The following is a 20,249-nucleotide window of genomic DNA, read 5'->3' as shown; positions in this document are numbered from 1 at the left end:
ACATGCAGAAAGTACTGTAAAAGCCTTTTCACAGGACGAGGTGGTCCAGAGTTAGGGAATGAGCATCCATCGCCTGTCATCCACGTGGTGTTATCGGACTGCTTCACTTTGTGGACCGCCATGACAATGAAGTCTGGCGCTCATCCGACAAGACTATAAAGGGTAATATAACCACGGAGATCACACAGGGACAAAACAGAAATCTGCATCAGGTTGAACATCACTCAGCACAAAACCAATTTTCATCAAAAGCTTGACAATTAAGCACAGATGTAAGATTTTTGGAAAAGCTGTGGATGCAGAAGTAAAAATGGTAGAGGTTTCATCTCTGGTTAAGCTTCATTTTGTGCATACACTCTCACCAATGACATTATTTGCTTTTGTATTTTTAAAGGAAGCACATCAAGTGAAAATAAGAGCATTTGAATCCACGTTACCTTAAATGCATTAAAAGCATTTAATTTTACATTTTCAGATATTCATGCCTTTTCTTTAACCTAACAGAAATAAGTATACGTCATGCATTCTTTCAGCACTATGCTATTCATAAAGTTGCTCACCTGCTATGAGCTTATGCAATGTACACTTGTCTCCATTAACAGCAGCTGCATGTACTTGGGAGGTCAGCATTGAGCCATTCGGCACCCAGCTTTCTGTGCCCCTCGCACTCCTGTCAGGTCGAATCAAGGTTCCAGCCTGGAAGAACACAATTTCAGTCGAATAATTTAATTGTATGGAGATTGTAAATAAAATGGAAAATGCTGGAAGCATTCAAAGGATAAGGAGCAACTTTGGGGAGGGAAGATCTTTAGGTTAGTGGCCTTTCACTAAAACTAGTCTTAAGTGTATACCTCAGTTAAATAATATGTGGAGATTTGTGGCATATGATTATACATACATATGTATAATACCTGAAATACATAATCTGAACATCTGAAATAATGTTTGTTTGATGATGAAGTTCAATAAAAAATAAATTACAAAAAAAAGCTAGTCTTAAGAAACAAGCACATCTTAAACTGGAGAGGAGAGAATAATAGGAATGCCTGTTAAAGGGTGGAGTCAAGACATACTGATCCTAACTGTGTTGCTGCTATCTGAAAGATAGTGGTATAAGCTTGTTGATACATAAGAATGCAATAAAATAAGAACAGGAGTAGGCCATGCATCTCCAGAACACTGGACTGCCAGTCAGTATGATCATGGCTCCTGTATCCTAGGCCTCATCTCCTCTTTTGTGCCAGTTTCCCCACGGCTCTTGAAACACCCTGGCTTCCTCAGCTGCGTAAGTCCAGGGAAGACAATCTCCGGCCCCACCAAACTTGTGAGATTGAGGTGTGAGCCCACCCCAAACCCCGTTTGTGTAGATGCTGTGTAATTCACTATCCTGTTACAAATTAATGCCACACAATAACAGACAGTACACTGCAAATGATTAAAGGAATTATATTTATGAAACTTTGCTAAAGGGTTAGTAAAGAATAACAAAAAGAAAAGGGCCCATTCTAATTAAACAGTCAAATGTGCACAAGCTGGAGCTCATCTTCAACTTCTCTGTCACTCGTGCACTGGGCTCTCGGTCAAGGTGAAAGCACACATCACCTTGTGTGCTTGCAACCCATCTCAAACAGCTCTCCCACCGGATCATACACAACTCTCTTCATCTCCTCTCGAACAAAAGCTCAACCTTAGTGTCCCTCACCAGAGAAACCTCCCCTTAATCCGAACATCCTAATTGAATGGTACACGTTTCGCCTCTCTCCTATCTTCTACAGTAACCAAACATTTGCTGAAAACAAGCAGCTCTCACAGAAGAGCACAAAATGAAATACACACAGCGTAACAGTAAAAAAATATGAAACCAGGGCATTACACTCTCAATTTTCTGATCTTGCACAAATAAACCAACTTCGTCAAAACATACCCCCAATCATCTACCTTTAGTAATTTTTTCAGAGTACAAGCTTTGTGAGAAACTCTCCACAGGCGAGGGAGAGGGGAGCAGGTAGGAGATATTTCACATCTTAAGGAACACAGCAATTATATCATAACTTTCCTAAACAACAGTAAGTTAAAGATCTGGTAATCTATTATTGTGATAGTGGTTGAGGGATGATTATTAATTAGCACATCAGGGAGAATTTCCAAAACTAAAGATATGAAGACATTTTCTTCTACCTAGATGAGCAAACAGATTTCAGAACAGAGCATCTCTGTTTTTCCCTCTTAATGTTGAAGGTAAACAAGCATTTAGTGTTTAATGCCCGGGGCAGGGTTTGAACTATAACCTGACTTTGCAGCGAGAGAACCATGAATGAACTACAGGCAGAATCTATTTGTTAATTAAAGTACCTAATCTAACAACAGAAACAGCTGGACGTATAATTTAAGATATGTTATTGACTCTTTCAAGCATTTTGACAACCTCATTATCAGCATATAGTAATCATATTCTGCCACATTTGTGAATTTCCAGGACACTGACCCCCAGCTTTGTCTGACGTACAATCATTTAAGAATAAATAATTCAACACAAAACACTTGATTAATCAACTGTTTTGAGGCCAACCATAATAAATGCTAGTGAAAGCAAGTCAGATTTCAACAAATATTTATAAAACACCAAATAATTTTCAAAGATATTCAAAAAGAAATTGTCATCTTCATATGTGCAATACCAAGGATAATTTTTTTATTGCTCAAGAGTCTGTTATTTATTCTTGTGTAACCACAGAGGATTTCTTCCTTTTTTTATTTTTTAATAAGCACAATGGAATTTATGAGAATGGTAAGTTAGTACATTTTTGGTGGTATTTGAACTCTTGTATTTTCATGCTTAACCCCAACAAGCGTCATAGATTCACCACATTATTACCACAGCATTCACTCTCAGCACACTTGCGTGATAGGAACTCCTCAATCACTTAACTTTCCTCCCACAGTCTAAAACCTTAGCAACTGCTATGGAATGCATCAGTAATTCTCATGAAAGATTTGGAGCTTTTCTGTGCCAAAACTGTTGAGATTTAAACACAATCATTTTCACATGTACTGTTGTAAATATTAAACTGTTAAGCTGCTTGGAAGATAATTGTAATTAAGATACTTAAACTTTCCTACCTCTCTAATTCCCCCCCCCAAACAAAACTGAACCAGTGCATCTTAAAGAAAAAGCAAATTTGAAGATTGCATCATACAGTTGCCATTCAGTATTTGATTTCAACATCATAAAGTGTACTTTCAAAGTCATTGAAGCTCTTATATAGTAACTGCTTATTGTGTTTTGAACAACCATTTTAATAAGCAAGTTCTTGATTTACCCATATTCCAAAAGATGAAACATTCAGAACAAATGTACTAAATTATAGATGTTGATCTAACAGCTGTTTTAGCTATTCAACAGATTTTAAAATTTAAGATAGCACCTCCATTTTCTCAATATCTTCCTTCCCCTATAAATTAAGAGGGAAATTATCACTTTTCTTAACAGTAAATTAAAGAATTAAAATCCCATGCAATGAAAATCAACATCTCAATTTCATTCCTCAACAGCAAGATTTTTAATTTGTTGATGTTTCTTTCATGTCAAATCAGCAAGCAGCTACAATTTCATGTTATATCATGTTAACATTGATTGTTTAGCTTGACAAACAAATGCAGATATTTTACATCAGCTAGTAGAGGAAGAGTTGGTACCTTTAAAACAAAAGTATTTTCAGACATAAGCTTGTCTATTTACATTATGTCTCAATTCCCAGTCGAAAGTGTATTCAAGAAATCTACCTCCACAACTTCATTCAAAGACCCTTCAGAATCATTTATAAAGAACTGCACCTTAAGAAAAAACCATCTCTGATAAAAAAAATTCTCTCTCTTTTGGGCAAATAAGTCTATAAAACTACATTGCAAAGATCTTTAGTAAGGTCACAAACAATAAGCTTAATCTGACAACCGGCACCCATATTCCAACTCACATCAAATTCAGAGTTCCTTATTTGTTTTCCCCACACCAGCACTATTTCCTGATCTACAAACCTTGGCTTCTGGCTCTAAATAAGCAATATCTCAGTTTTAAAAATTCTTATCTTTAATTTCAATTCCTTTTTGTTGCTTTCCAATTTCTTATCGCCTTTAGACCTAGAACTCTTAAGATCTATTGAGGTAGCTGGCAATCTCAATGGATTCTATCTATACTTCTTGCAGTAAAGCAAGCATAATCGAAGACCACCATCCACCCCAACATTCTCCTTTCTCGCCTCTTGTCATCAGGCAGAAGATATGAAAGTCTGAACGCATGTACTACCAGGCCTAAGGACAGTATCAATTCCACTGTTATCAGGTCCTCTTGTACAATAAGATTGAAGCTCAGCCTCACAAACTACCTCATTATGATCTCGCTCTTTATTGTCTACCTGCACTATACTTTACTCATAGCTTTTACACTTTATTCTTCATTGATATTACTTCACCTTATTCTGGCTCACTGCACTGTGTAATAACATGATCTGTATAAACTGTACGTAAGACAAGCTTTTTACTGCAGCTTGGTACATGTGACAATAATTAACCAATACCAATCCTAGACTTGAACAGCTCACCATTCCTGCCGCTGCCTGTAAGGAGTTTGTACGTTCTTCATATGACCATGTGGGTTTCCTCCAAGTGCTCCAGTTTCCTCCCACAGTCCAAAAATGTACCATTTTATATTGTCCCGGATTAGGTTAGGATTAAACTGGGGGATTGCTGGGCATGTGGCTTGAAGAACTGGAAGGACCTACCCCATGGCTGTATCTCAATAAATAAATAAATAACTGCTTAGCCTCTAAACTACATAACTCATTCCTTAAATTTCTCTCTCCTTTATCAAGGCATATAAATTTTACATTGCACCTATCCTAATAGCACCTTATACTTAAATCTTAAGTGTAAATGTTTTGCATGATATCTCTAGACATTTAACTTTGTTGATAGCACTATACAAATAAGGAAGTACTGTTGATAGCTATAAATCAGCAATAAAATATAACAATAAGTTTGCTGTGGAATTGTTGACTGAAAGGACTTTAACTTCAGACATCACTGTTTTGCAGTAACGTTTCTCAGTCAAGTTCATAACATGTACGACAATCTTTCATTACCAAGTAAATAAATAACAAATATATAATTAGCTGATGTTACAGAGTTCAAATAGTTATAATGGACAAGAAAATAACTTGTAAATACAAATCATCATACCTCAAAATTCGATAAACATTTTCCGAGATCTCATTGTAATTAAAAATGAATTGTACTGGGACAATATCTTGATATGCAATACAAAATACATTTTTTTACACAGTACTACCATCCTACAAATTGGAATCATACAGAATGTACTACAGAACACTATCCACAGAGCACTCCAGGAAAACATAGAACAGTTAATCTGTTTCTAGTGCATAGGTTTTTGTGTAATCGACCACTAGATGGAGGTGGTGTGTTACATTTTCTTTGAATGTACTGTATTCAAAATTATATTCTCAAAAAGGCACATGGAAAAATTGATGCAGGGCACAAGGTGTTAATTAACAATCTACTTTGACAGTAACACTGGTGTTCATTCACTTGATATGTAAAGATACAGAAGACACACTTGTACAATTTATTCTACATTAGAGAAGCCAAACACACTGGGCTTTTTGTTCCCTGCCGCTTCAATCCACCTCTGCAATCCCACTTTAACCTATGACCTCTTTCAGTGCTAGAATGAGACCCCAAAACGAGCTTGAACAATAACATCCCATTTTCTGTCTGGGAAAGTTTCAGCTTTCTGAACTCGATATTAAATTCTCCAAATTTAGAAAACTCGGTCATTAAAGATGGCCATTTGTAATGGCCATTACTCCTTCTCATCATCTTGGCTCCATTTCTTTTTCTGTTAGTGCAGTCAGGCCTGCAAGGCATATCCTGGAGCCTCATTGTTAGCAATACATTTCAGACAAAGATACATTAACCAATTTCGTCTCACCCTATCAGAGATAGTCCCTTTGTTCTACCATCTCTCCACCATCTTCTCTGCTATTAAAAACTAATTTGTTTTCACCCTTTTTCAGTTTCAGCCCTGAAACTGACAAGCTGAGTGCTTCTAGTGTTTTATATTTTTAATTTCAGATTTCCAATATCTATAGCTTTTTGATTTTTAAGTTACATTTCAAGTATTCTTACAATTAAGCCATATTTCCCCAGTCATAGACTTGTCAGTTAAATGAGAAATCTCTTCTTCACTCTATTGTCCCAACACTGAATAGTAATGCCAATGACTATTACTAGCAATTAGTGAAACTTTCTCTTTCTCTATCCTCCCTTCTTTGCCTCCAATCCTTTGTATTGATCTTCTACACATTTATTTCTAACACTGTTCGAGGTCTCCAACTCTTAATGAATACAGTCATTTTTACTGCTCATTACAATGGCTCCTGGCTCAATAATTAAAACTACTGCTTTTTAGGCAAATTGAGCCAAATTATTAACATGTTGTAGCATTAAGTAGGCTTGCTCCTTGTATGTATATTTTTCTATTGAACATTACATCTTCAACCAGGCTTCTACATTCATTATTGTCATTTGCTACTCTCCTCTAAAATACTTCGAAAATGTATTGGTTCCAATGTTCTAATTTGTTTCTGCACTAAGTGATCCCTCATCCTTAGTGACTTCAACCCTAAATTTAATTTTGTACTTCTTTTCTCCTTGGAATTTCCTGTAATCATGTTCTTAATTAATTACCCTCCCATTAATACATCCAGCCTCGAGCAACTGTCATCATTAGATCACATATATTTTCTAATATTTCTATAAAGATTGCCATAGTTAAAATACTCCTAACCCCTTTCTCTAAGCCAAGTGAAAGTTTGTCCTGACAGCTTCCATGTAAAAGTTTGAACATGGTTATCAATGAAATGCATTGGGCCTGATCTCATGAACTAACACTGATCATTCCAAATGCAATCACTGGGGTGCAGCCTTTTAAAGCTGTTCTAAGATCCACACATGCAGTGTCCAAATGAAAAAAGCTTAGTGTATAATGCCAAATTTCAAGGCCAAACCCATAAGTTTACTCTACTTTCTCAGAAGGCTAAAGAAATTCGGCATGTAATCTTTTGACCCTCACCAATTTTTATTAATGCACCATAGAAAGCACCCTATCCAGATGCATCACAACTTGAATGACAATTGCTCTTCCTTTGACAAGACTACAGAGAGTTTCAGACACAGCTCAGCACATTACGGAAACCAGTCTCCCCTCCATGTAAACTTCTCACTGCCTCTAAGCAGCTAATATAGTCATGAACTCCATCTATACATTCTCTCTTTGCACCCCTCCCATCGGGAAGAAGTTACAAAAGCCCGAAAGTATGTAACACCAGGCTAAAGGACAGGTTCTATCTCACTGCTGTAAGGCTACTAACTGGTTGTCCCCATTGATCTCACAATCTACCTGGTTATAGCCTTGCATCTTATTGTCTGCCTGCACTGTACTTTCTCTGTAACTATAACAACTTATTCTGCATTCTGTGATTGTTTTATCACCTTTGTAATGAAATGATCTGTATGGACAGTATGCAAGTTTTTCACTGTACCTCAGTACACATGGCCATAATAAATCAATTTGTCAATTAAGTCCACTTGGAATCGAGCAGCACAGGAGTTTCTGATGAGATTCCTCAGCATAATCCTGGAGAATTTGATTCCTGGTTCCTCAATGTCAAAGTTGAGGTTACTGTCCTATGCATAAATATATGAATGTACAGGTACAAAGAAAAACTGAACTGCAGCAGCATTATTGGCACATAACATCACAAAAAACATAAACATAAATCATGCACAATTCTTTTTACAAAATAGAACACAATTAGGACAAAAATAAAAGAAAATTTTGGTGCAAAGTTTCAAAGTCATCATAATGTTGCTGAACTGTAATGTTTGGGAGTTCGCTGGTTAATTTACGAATAGGATGGTTTAAGGCAGGGGTGGGCAAACTTTTTGACTTGTGGGCCACAAAGGGTTCTAAAATTTGACAGGGGGGCCGGACCAGGAGCAGATGGACGGAGTGTTTTGGTAATACACCTCATAAGAGAAAATAAAATATCATGGGATATGTAGAGAACATGTGCTTTAATTTCAATTGAAAATGAACAAATGCATTACAACAAAATATCTATCTTTGAAGTCCCATGGTATTTAGCTATTCATTGAAATGACTTTTAAAACACTGAAAATTAAATGAATAAAATACAGCTTTTTTTTAATAGCAACAGTTACTATTTTAAAGCACTGAAAATTCTGTTATCCTTCAAGATATTATCATCATCACTCTCCTCCTGTCTTTATTTCAAAAACGGTAGGAGATGCAGGTCTACTTGTCCTGCTCCTTCTTATTCAATTGTCCCCTGTGCCAAAACTCAACAATGACCAGCACAAAGACATAACAGTGACATTGCGCCAGTATGCGGAGCGCGTTATTTGATCTGGAGTGCATTTTTTATTTTGAGAACGTACGTGCACCTGCGCACTACTCATGTCCATCACTTAACAGAAATGACATGTAACATGTAAGGCTTATTGAAAAAAATATTTTCAAATGCATTTTTTACATAACACAAAGAAGAAACTTATTTTTAATTTCAGTGGGAACAGTGTTGTTGGTCTCCCTTTTTAGCCAGCGCATCAAAGTCTGGATTTAGTTTTGTTGTGGCGATTCTCAGGATGGATCTGAGGTGTTGGTCAGTTAACTTGGATCTGTGGCTGGCTTTGTTGATGTTCATGACGCTGAACGCGTGTTCACACAAATAGGTCGAGCCGAACAAAGAGTAAAGCGCAAATGTGGAGTAATACGCTGCACCTCAACAAAGGTCAATGTGTAGCGGTGTGCTACATGCAGCGCTAAAATTACGACACGGAGTCGGTAACTGCAGTCGAAGAAAAGAACTTTATTTGAAATCCCCAGCCTCACTTTTAAGCCTCCCTCAACCTGCCCCCCCCCCCCCCGTGGCGCAGAGGCTCCAAAGCTCTGTGCTCGCAAATCTCCGCAGGCTATCTCCCTTAGCCGGAACGCTGGCTAATTGTGAGCCAGTTCGGATGTGCCAGGAAATGTGTCGCCACAAATGTATATATAGTGTGTCATCTATTGGGAAAACGCCAGAATTGCGGGGAAAAAACTTTAACAAGGTTTATTAATATAATTTCATCAAGTTCTGCGGGCCGGATTAAAAAGCTCAACGAGCCGCATATGGCCTGCGGGCCATAGTTTGCCCATGCCTGGTTTAAGGGAATTAGCCCTTCTTGGTGTGGGACTTCAGGCTTCCTAACACATGACAATGAGACTGAATTTAGTGCAAAGAAGAAAGCAAGTTGCATTTTAATTATTTGATTTATTGCTTTAAATGTATTAATTACTTATGGATACTTTGGTAATTATTTTTGAGCATATACTATACTTGAACATTAGCAACATTAGTGAATGTCAGACATTAACTATTTAAAATCACTCACAGCTTTCAGAACTACCAATTTAGCAGATCGTCAAAGGCTCTCAAGACCTTCATAAGGAAAGTATGTTCTTACTCTGTCATCGATCACTTAAGCCATGCAGCTGAATGACAGGGTGAAATAGGCCAATTGAATTAACCTCTTACACCCAGATCATGTAGGTAGACAGCAATTCCAGTTAGTTGGGAGCACCTACCTACTGAGCCAGCAAGATCTAACACACAGTTTTAAAATATCACAAAGGATAGGTCATGCTAACAACACAAGTGCTTTGGTCCAGAGATTTCGCAACACATTGCTTACAAACTGCTTATTGTCAAAATAAGCTAACAAATCGTTTTTAGTGAACACCTTTTCTTAAAAGTGCTATCTGAACAACCACCATGCTGACATGAAAAATGAAACTAGAAGCAGAAATCAATAAAATGTGCATAAATATGTATTTATGTTCTATGGTAAAAATGGTAAAATGGTGAAGGATTATTCTATTGCATTCCATGTAATTTCAAATTTGTACCTTTATCCCCCATTTCAAATGCTCTTCATTAACTGATATCCTTTACCGAGATCAAACCAGTAGTATAATAGTCATGGTCATTAGGATACTATTCCAACCAATACCAAGAATCTATTCTAAGTGAACCATCACTTTTTCCAGGAACAATGGCAATTTTTCCAAGCGTCCATCAATGTGGTGGATTTTCTGCACCCAACAGCCCAGAGATTTAAACATCTCAAAATAACTGCAGACTACTTTTACAGTAAATACCAAAGCACAGAAAACACCTTTATTTCTTCTACTTTTATTGATCTCCCTTTATTCAACTTAAATCAAGAGTTAAGTCACACACATTACAGTTTATTCATCCTGTGACACAGTATTTTTCAAACAAAATATTTTGAAACAACTGAAAAATATTTAAGAAATGCAACAAATGGAGTTAACATCAAACATATTTAGAAGGTAAATGAAGGATATTGTCCAAATACTATGGTCGTCTAAATATTCTGATATCAACCAATAACTACACCGGTACCTAACTATAATATTTCTATCACAAACAAGAGAAAATCTGCAGATGCTGGAAATCCAAGCCACACACACAAAATGCATCTACGGAAAAGAGTACAGCCAATGTTTTGGGCCGAGACCCTTCATCATAATATTTCTATGGGCTTTTACTCTAGCATTTACTGCTCTGAGAAAGACATTTTGGAACAGTAGACGCCACAAGGAATCAGGACCTATGTGAACAGGTCCACATCTATATCTTAACCCTTCAGAATACAGACTAATTAATACCAGAGCTGAACCTGAAAAAAGCATTCTGATGCTATCAAAGTCAAATGATGTGAAAAAAGTATAATGAGGAAGGATAAAAAATTCAATATGCAAACTTGATATAAAAGACAAAAGAAACCAGATTCTAATATTTGTAAAAGATCTCTAACAATAAATAAAACCTATAGAACCAAGCAGTGTAAAATTTTATTCACAGCGCTTGAGATAACTCATGGCAATTATTATGATTTAGCGTGTCACTAAAAGTACACTTACACAAGAAAACATATTCATTCGTGGGTAGACAGTATATTATCTAAGTTCTGCTGCAAGATGCCATTCCAAAGCTTGGGGAGCACCAGGGTCATTTGCAGAACAAATCTAATTACCATATTTAACTGCTCCTGAACTGGTGTTTGATTTGCACTTTGATAATAATGAGCACTGCAAGTCTCACAATTATTTTACTACATAAAATGGGCCATGATTTTCCACTGCAGAGATAATGTTCCCATTCATTTTAATGAAATCAAACTCATCAAATTCTCCAAAATGAAGACAATATGGAACAAACTGAAATCAATCTCAACATGCTAAATTGTAAAAGATGGCAGGTGTATGGTGTCACTCCAGCACTATTGATTATAATTTCAGAAATCCAGCATCTGCAGTATATTGCTTTTGCTTTCATTTAGGTGTTTCCAACCAAAACATCTCATCCCAAAATACACAGTGAAAGCAAATGATTCTGGTTAATTGGGCCATTGGTTAATCAGGGCAGCCGCTTATTTGGAATTAAAGATGATGAGAAACATTGATAGTTTGGATAGTCAGAGACTTTTTCCCCAGGGCTGAAATGGTTGTCACGAGAGGGCAGAGGTTTAAGGTGCTGGGGAGTAGGTACAGAAGAGATGTTAGGGGTAAGTCTTTTACTCAAGAGAGTGGTGAGCGCGTGAAATAGGCTGCCGGTAACAGTGGCGGAGGCAGATAAGATAGGGTCTTTTAAGAGACTTTTGGATAGGTACATGGAGCTTAGAAAAATAGAGGGCTATGGGTAAGCCTAGTAATTTCTACTCTGTGGGCCAAAGGGCCTGTATTCTGTTGTAGGTTTTCTATGTTTCTAACTCTTATAGGAGGAAGACTAACTGAGAAAATAGCTGGAGTTTCCTTTGTTTACTTGGGATACAATGCTGCTTAATCAGGACAGGAGACTGTAGCCATAGTTTCTAACTAGCATCAGTTGTGTGCTCTTGTGTGACTGTTAGATACTACACAATGTTTAGAGCAAACTGTTTTTAAATAGTTGCATGTGTTAAATGATTATTATTTTCGATCCAAGCCACACAAATGCTTAAACCTTATTTAAATAATTTCTCGTCTGTACATGGTTAAATAAACCAACATAAGCTGACTGAGGGATTCAGTAATTTTGTTGCAAGGTTCTGCCCATACTAAGATCACTAATATTAAATAAGGCAAAGACTTTTAACTGTGACTGTGCAATATTTTACATATGAGACTCCAAATAGCCACTGCTTGCCATGTTAAACAGCTTTTCAGCTACATCTCAAGTTACTTAAACAGAAATCAGCATAAAATTCTTCATTTAGTACATATGCAGGAAGTACAACATGCGATCATTGGAATGCTTCACCAGTCCTACAGTAACTCATCTCTACATATCCTGAGGCAAATGGAAGAATGGTTAATTAAAGCTTTTTGCCGTTTTTTTAGAAAAGTAATCTGACTGTCCAGCCCAATTTGTGATGGTTTAAATCCAAAGAAAAATGCTAATTTTTATGGCTTTAGGCCTCCCACAAAAAATAAATTTTACAACCCATTTTTAATGACTCAATCTAAGCACTAAAAATATTATTTACTATGCTTTATTTGGTGATGTTTGTTTTGTAGATTTTACATGACTGTGACATACCTTCTGTTACAATGTGATTAATTGTATGGATATTAACACCCAACGGGCTAGCTAACATCATTAATCATATCTATTCTGAACAGCAGTCTGAAATTTCATGTAAAATGCAACCTCTTGTGCATTTCAAAATGGGGTGGTCTATGTGTATGGGTTAGTTTTTATATCTATAACTTCTTGAGGGAAGTAACACTGCAGATAAGACAAAAGTGACAAACAAGATTTACTAAAATTTAAAATAAAACATACTATCCCTGAGAAAACACTTAAGTGAGGAATATCATGCAATGAAAGATAAAATGCCAGTTATCATTATACCACAAAAAACTGAAGTCAGAGCTGAGCTCTTTATACTCTGTTGTTCCAGATTCCAGCATCAGCAGTCTATTGTGTCTCCATGAACAAAGTGTAATTCACCACCACTTGGCAATTCAGCTTTTCCAACCAAATAAACAAATCAGACAGATCATGTTTCACTGTGACTCCAAATCCTTCAAAAAACTTACCTGTTTCAATCACCCACGCTGAGCTCATCAATTTCATCAACTTTGCCTCTAACTTCCACCCTGCCCTTAAATTCACTTGGCCCATTTCCAACACTTCCCTCCCCTTTCTTGATTGCTCCTGTCTTCATCCCCAGAGACAAACTGTCAACCAACATCTTTTATAAACCTACCAATCCCCACAGTTATCTATACCTCTTCCCATTCCCTCCTGTAAAGATACTATTCCTTTTTCTCAGTTCCTTCGTCTCCACTGCATCTGTACCCATGATGAGGCTTTCTTTTTCAGGATATCAGAAATGTCCTCTTTCAAAGAATGGTGGTTTCCCGCCTCCACCATTGATGCTGTCCACATTTGCATTTCCTCCAGTTCCTGGACATCTGCGCTCATCCCATCTTCCCGCTGCCTTAACAGTGATAGAGTTCCCCTTGTCCTTACCTACCACCCTATGAGGCTCCACATCCAACACATCATCCTCCGCAATTTCCATCGTCTATTACGTCTGGTGCTCCTGATGTGGCCTCTTCTACATTGGTGAGACCTGTCATGAATTGGGGGAATCGCTTTATCAAGCACCTCCATTCCATCCACCAAAAGTGGAAAGGAACTTCCCAGAGGCCAAGCATTTTAATTCAAATTCCCATTCCCATTCCAACATGTTGGTCCATGGCCTCCTCTTATGATGAGGTCACCCTCAGGGTGGAGGAGCAACACCTTATGTTCCATCTGGGTAGCCTCCAACCTGATGGCCTGAATATCAATTTCTCCTTCTGGTTAAAAATTGTTTTTCTCTCCCCCTCCCCTCTCTTCTACTCCCCACCTTGGCCTCTTACCTCATCTCACCTGCCTATCACCTCCCACTGGGTCTCCTCCTCCCCTTTCCACTCTCCTCTCCAGCCCTTTATCTTTCCCACCCACCTCGCTTCACCCGTCACCTACTAGCTATCCTCCTTCCCCTCCCACAACATTTTTTATACTGCCATCGTCCCTTCCTTTCCAGCCCTGAATGAAATGCCCACTGTTCATTCATGTCCATAGATGCTGCCTGACCTGGTAAGCTCCTCCAGTATTTTGTGTGCGTTGCTTTGGATTTCCAGCATCTGCAGAATTTCTCGTTTTTATGACTTACCTAAAAAAGAACTGTTAATCTCATTCTGAAAGTTTAAATAACCTAGCCTTAACAACATTTCTTTGAATGGTGGTAGTGGGTGGAACAAGTCTGTAAGGCAAGCTGAAACTACATTTCTGTTATGTTTTCTGTGAAGATGTGAATCTTAACACTGTTCCTAACCAAGAGTAGACAATTAACCTCCCACCCAGCAGAATGAAGAAGCAAACACAGTGCTAGGGAGAACAAAGCTAACTCCGCACAGATAGGACCAGAGGGCTGCTGGAGTTGAGAGGCACCACAGCTGCCAGCTGTGCCACCATGCCAATCCATTGTGATGCACTTCAGGGTGTAGGTTTAGGGATGCTTTTTTAAAAGATAAACTGAAGCCCACACCCATCATCTGCTGAAATGTGGGTTAGATTTCATTTTCCAGCAAAACACATCCTCTTTCAATCCGGATGAAAAATCAGTAAGACTTGTTAAGAATAGTGAATTGAACACAGCAGGAATATTGAATACACACAGGCCAGCATACAGGGTTAAATAACCCGCTTCTTTAATGGACAACTGCAGCTAGAACTTGCCTTAAGTAAAATATCACACAGTAGGACCGCCAGCAAACAAGCGATAAGGGAGCCAGGAGAAATGACCTGAAGGTGGATTGTAATGATGATAGAGATCTGGATAAAAGGCAAGCTTTGAGAGGAAATGACAGAGAATGGAACAAAGATAATTGAAGATGGAGATAGAACTGGGGAGTGGTTGGTGAGCATCAATGTACATAATAGCAGGAATAGCTGTGTTTAAGATGCAGTGATGAAAAATAAATATAGAAAAGAGTCAGAACAATGATAGAAATATGGTAATTTAAAAAAAATTGAAAGTGGCTGAAGAATTGGGGTGTGGATAATAAGAGATGACAGAAATTAGGCTGGCTGACTCTTTTAGGTGCCTGAACTTGCATAGAGTGAAGTCTAGGAAATGAGAGAGGAGGGGAGGAGAAAAGCTGAACATAGAGATGGTGAGGACATGATAAGGCTTGTGGGGATGGAGTGGTCCTTGTTATGGAAGCAAAAGGAAGAGCTGGCATCTTCCCCAATGAGAAGTTTGGATGGAGTGTAGAGGCTAAGGGTTTAAAGTAAATTTCAAGAGGCACAATCCTCAATACTTTTACCAGTAAATAGAGAAAACTCTTACTGATCCATAATCTGATTTTGAAGAGGGCACTTGACAAGCAGCAGTGATGGAATGAAGGGAGTTCCATAACGGACATCTAAAAGCTGACCTTTGCATAGTTAGTGAGGCTGAGATGCTCTATCTGGGTGAGAGGGAGCTATAAATGATATGCAGGCCTTGAAGAAAAATCTATTACAGAGGTTGGCTTAACTGTATTTATAACTTTGAGGAATGAATGGATGGCTGCACATGCACATGCCTTGAATGGCATGATGATGGTAAACAAAGGACCAATATATCAAAACCTACAGTTTCACAAGGACTGAATACAAATCACAAAATCACAAAGGACTTTCACAGCGAGTTTCATCAAGGCCATTAGATAATTCCTTCCAAAATATGTGAAATCAGTGCTTAAAATACACTTTTATATCATTTCTTTTGCCCATTGCAAGAAACAAAAGGGTACACACACTGTGGTAATCCATTGGATAAATGAGACATGGGGTTCATCTGGATTTTACTAAGCAATAAGACCTCAAATTAAATCTTCTGAACGTGCTTAGTTAAGAGACCTGAGCTGGGTGCTGAGGCCAGAAGTGACACCACTGCACTATAAGGGTGAAGATTAGCATAGGGAATTGCACCCAATCACTGTCCATTGCTCATGAATAAATGTTTGTGCTCACTGGGAAGGGAAAGGGCATTGTGGTTTTAATACCCTGCTGATTTGTATTTGCAGTGAGGTGCCTTGTGAGTGGAACAGGTATCTATCTTCCTTTCACGTGACATTACAACAATTGGAAACCCAGATTTTCTATCAAAACTTCACAAAGTGAGTTTGAAATACGAGCTGAAGGTGAAATTTTATTTCATTACTGACTTCCCAGTGCCATAAGCCTGATGTGGAAAGATAACATTAACCACCAATGGTTTATAACTTTGAAGAGTTTCTGCAAGCACTAAATTTTAGCTGGTTGTTTGGTGTGCAAGATTGCTTCATCATCTATTAGGTGAAATGTAAGATAACGTTTGACATCCCAGCCCACTCTTCATCAGGTGAAGAGCAAGACTACACTGTTCCTGGGTTTGTGAATTTAAAAGCAGTTTAGAGAGTTCAACAGAGAACAGATAAGAGTTTCAGCTATAAGACACCTACATACTAAAGTAAAAGAAAACAGAGAAAGCCAGCCAAGGAACTTAACATACAAGGCTAAGATAGACACAAAGCTAAGAACAATTCCTGGCCCATTAAGTCAGATGGACAATGACAAAGCAGAATTTGTCAAAGAAGTAGCATGGCTTCCACTTGGTAATGTAACAATGTTATTTTTAATTTGCACTATTTATGATAACCATATATATGAAATTTTGGCCTGAAATTTGAATTCCATGGAGGAATTAGAATAGAATTACTGATCGTGAGTTTGTATAATATTGCACAAAAGTGTAAAATGAATTATTTTGAGTCAAAGCTCTCTACCTAAAACAACTTGGACCTGAATCGTCTTTATTGAATTAAGGATTAAGAAAACACTGTTCTGACCATAACCATGGGAAATCTGCTTACATTATCTATCTTTTTCTCTGAGCAACATGCAAGTGAAAACATTTTAATTAGCATGAACAAACACAGATAGCAATTAGAGCTGCTAATCAGAGAAGACAAAAGTGGTGAAAAATTGTGTGACATTTTATAGTGTAGACAATATAGCAGTCAGAGCAGTGGAATACTCCTCCTGCAGAATGTGGAGAATCAGGGAACCTCATGGTTTCCATGAGGTTTAGTAAGGTTGCCATACCTCAGGTGCAGGCCAGAGATAGATGGGTAACCACCCGGAGAAATAAGGGGAGGACAGCCATTTTTCTCAGTATAGCCCTGTAAACACTGGTGGGTGAGGGAGGGGGTGTGATATACTTTGAAGGGCCAGCAGCAGTTGGTGAGTCAGTGACACCGTGCCCAGTTCTGAGGCAAAGCTAGGAAAGACAAAGTCTGGCAGAGTGATACAATAGGGACTTAACAGTAAGGGATGCAAATAAGCATTTCTGTAGCTGCAAATCAGGCTCCAGTAAGGTGGTTGCCTCCCTAATGCCAGGTCAAAGATTTCTTCAGTGCATCCAAGAGGGGCTTTTGAAACAGTATGTGCAGAAAAAACTATAGAAAAAACATACTCTATCTGGTTTTGGAAAATGAGGTGTAATGTGAAGGATTAATTTACTTGCTGCTTGAAAGTTGCTTCCGTCATGCCTGTTCAAGGGATCAGCAGCTCTTTTCTATTGTTGCCTTGCATGCCATGCCACTGGTTCCAGTTCCAAGTGCCTCAGGGCTACAAGAATAGCATGTGTGAGAGATTTGGGATCATTCCTTTGAATCCAGGGGTTCATCTTCGCACTGAGGTGATGACCAGAGCTGCAGAACCATTGGGAAGGTATGCTGCAGATATTGGAGAGCCCATGCACACACTTAACTAAAGTATGCTTGTTGCATGTTTAGTTTTGCAGTTGTGTAACTTGGGGAGACTTAACGAACTACTTGATGAGTTTCAAGTGTTACTTGATGTTAGTGTCATAATTTTTGAAACTCAGGGTGGTTTAGATGAGTACTTCTTCAAGTTAGACATTTGGTCAAATGTTTTGCTGTCTGTCTGTAAAGATATTGTTAATGTTTTTACTCATAATCAATATCTTATGTCTCTCTTACCAAACCCATGAACCTGCTTCCCTGTAATATTTGGCACTGTGAGCAGGGTTTGGTGATTGATTGGAAGATGAATATTTTTAGAAGGGTATATAAGAGAGAGAACCCCCTGTGTGATCAGTGCCAGGTCCCAGGGTGGATCAACAACAGTGCGGATTTGGGAGTCGCTACTGGCAGACTACCAGACACCCGTAGACTGGTCAGACAAGTTGGACTCTCGTGAGGTGAAAAATCAGACACCACATTGTGTCCATACCCAAGAAGGCAGGGTTCTCCAAGAGGAAGCAGAACCAGTGGGATGCTTTCCGGCTGCTGACAGCCATCATAAGCTTCCTGCACAAGGTAATCGCACAGAGAGCTGGAGATAATAGATCGTAAGAACGAGGTGGAGGTGCTGCATCAGCACAGTGCCATCATGATGAAAGCCATCCGGTTGACAGAGCTAGAAGCCAAAAGTATGGAGATAGCCTGTCTGCTAATGAAGGTACACCAATTAGAGCAGCTCGACAGGCTAATTGTCAACAGGATACGGTGGGGTGATGATCCCACTGTGTGCATAGGGGATGCAGAGGTCTGGCTGGATGGTGAGGATGGGGAAGAGATGGTAGAGTCCTATGATTCTCCCTTAAAATAATCATTCTCTCCCCGACACACCCAAAACAATGCACGCCAGGTCGGTGGCCACGCAGTGCCATATCAATTATTCCCTGAGGATGCTGCTCACTTCCCATGTGCATAATGCATCATTATGGGAAAGGGTGGTAGTGGCAGTCAGGGTAGCCTTCCCTCCTTGAGAGGTATTAAAACTCCAAGCAGAGCAAATAGAGGAAGGGACTAGAGCCCTTTGTCAGTGGACTCTAATTACAGGTTTGTACAACGATAGTGATAGTTGGCCAGAGGACCCCTGCCATGAACGGTTAACACGACAGGACACAGTTATAAGATGCGTGGAAGTAGGTACAGAGGAGATGCTGGGGTAAGTTTTTTTTTACTCAGAGTGGTGAGTGTGTGAAATGGGCTGCCAGTGACAGTGGTGGAGGCAGATACAGTAGAGTCTTTTAAGAGGCTCCTAGATAGGTACATGGAGCTTAGAAAAATAGAGGGCTATGGGTAACCCGAGGCAATTTCTGAAGTAAGTACATATTTGGCACAGCATTGTGGGCCAAAGGGCCCATATCATGCTGTAGGTTTTCTATGTTCTATGATCGGGCACTTGGTTACAGCTGCAGCACCTCACTTGAAAGGGATGGTGCTGTTTTCAATGGGACCAGCAACTGGGTACTCTGTAAATGCGGCCATTTGGCTGCTTGGAAGGGTTAGAATATGTAGAAGGTGGTATGTGCAGCCAATTATGGAAGTTTGGTAAGCAGACAGATAGTGGCAGAACCCGCATGACCTGTAAGGAAATGTTTTAAACATAGCTCAGAGCAGGAGTTCTGAAGGAGCAGGTAAGCGGGGTTCCCACTCCCAACCTATATGCAATGTGGAGGCAGCACTGCCAGGGGAAGAGAGACCAGGAGGCCATTAAGGAGAAAGGGCCATTCTTCAAGCACTCTCCTGATAAGGTATCCTTCTGTCTTCTGCTGGATTCCTTGCATTCCATTCAGGATTCCCTACATTCCTTGCTGAAGGATCTGCAAAATGCACTGGCGGACTTCCTATGGCAGCAGGGTTGAGGGTGAGTGGCACCCTCCGCCCCACTATCACAAGGAGTGGGTGATTCACCTTAAACTTCATCCCCGGTGAATGGTTTGAGTTTGAAAAATGCTGCGTGAGGTGTGGCCACACTAGAGTTTACTTGAGTGTATAGTGCGTGTATGTACACACTAAGTCTGTCTTGTGCTTGTTAAATCTGTATCAGAAGGGCGTCGAATTAATCCTATGCTTCAGTAGAAAAGGTGACCAATTGAAATATTTTGCTTCTTGGTGAAGTGAATTTACAGGAGCTCTTATCTTTTAAGAGGGGCATGCCTTGAAGTAGCTGTGTAAATGTGTTGATATGGAGTCCTAACCCAGCAGT

The 20,249-nt window shown here is 39.0% G+C and overlaps 1 protein-coding gene across 4 annotated transcripts in view; it reads right to left on the bottom strand.

Moving 5' to 3' along the window:
• The window catches only part of invs (inversin), a 243,103-nt gene that overhangs the window by 184,500 nt on the left and 38,354 nt on the right, over positions 1-20,249 (bottom strand). For 3 of the 4 annotated variants that reach the window (XM_059972498.1, XM_059972499.1, XM_059972502.1), the window contains exon 3: positions 561-696. In XM_059972498.1, coding sequence (XP_059828481.1) covers positions 561-696 — 136 coding nt within the window. Of the gene's footprint in view, positions 1-560; positions 697-20,249 lie in introns of those variants that run through there. The other variant, XM_059972500.1, reaches the window with a different exon arrangement.

The sequence above is a fragment of the Hypanus sabinus genome, chromosome 6 (genome assembly GCF_030144855.1).
Source record: "Hypanus sabinus isolate sHypSab1 chromosome 6, sHypSab1.hap1, whole genome shotgun sequence".
Taxonomy (NCBI): domain Eukaryota; kingdom Metazoa; phylum Chordata; class Chondrichthyes; order Myliobatiformes; family Dasyatidae; genus Hypanus; species Hypanus sabinus.
Note: the sequence above shows the minus strand (reverse complement) of the source record. Positions and strands in the feature narration are given on the sequence as shown.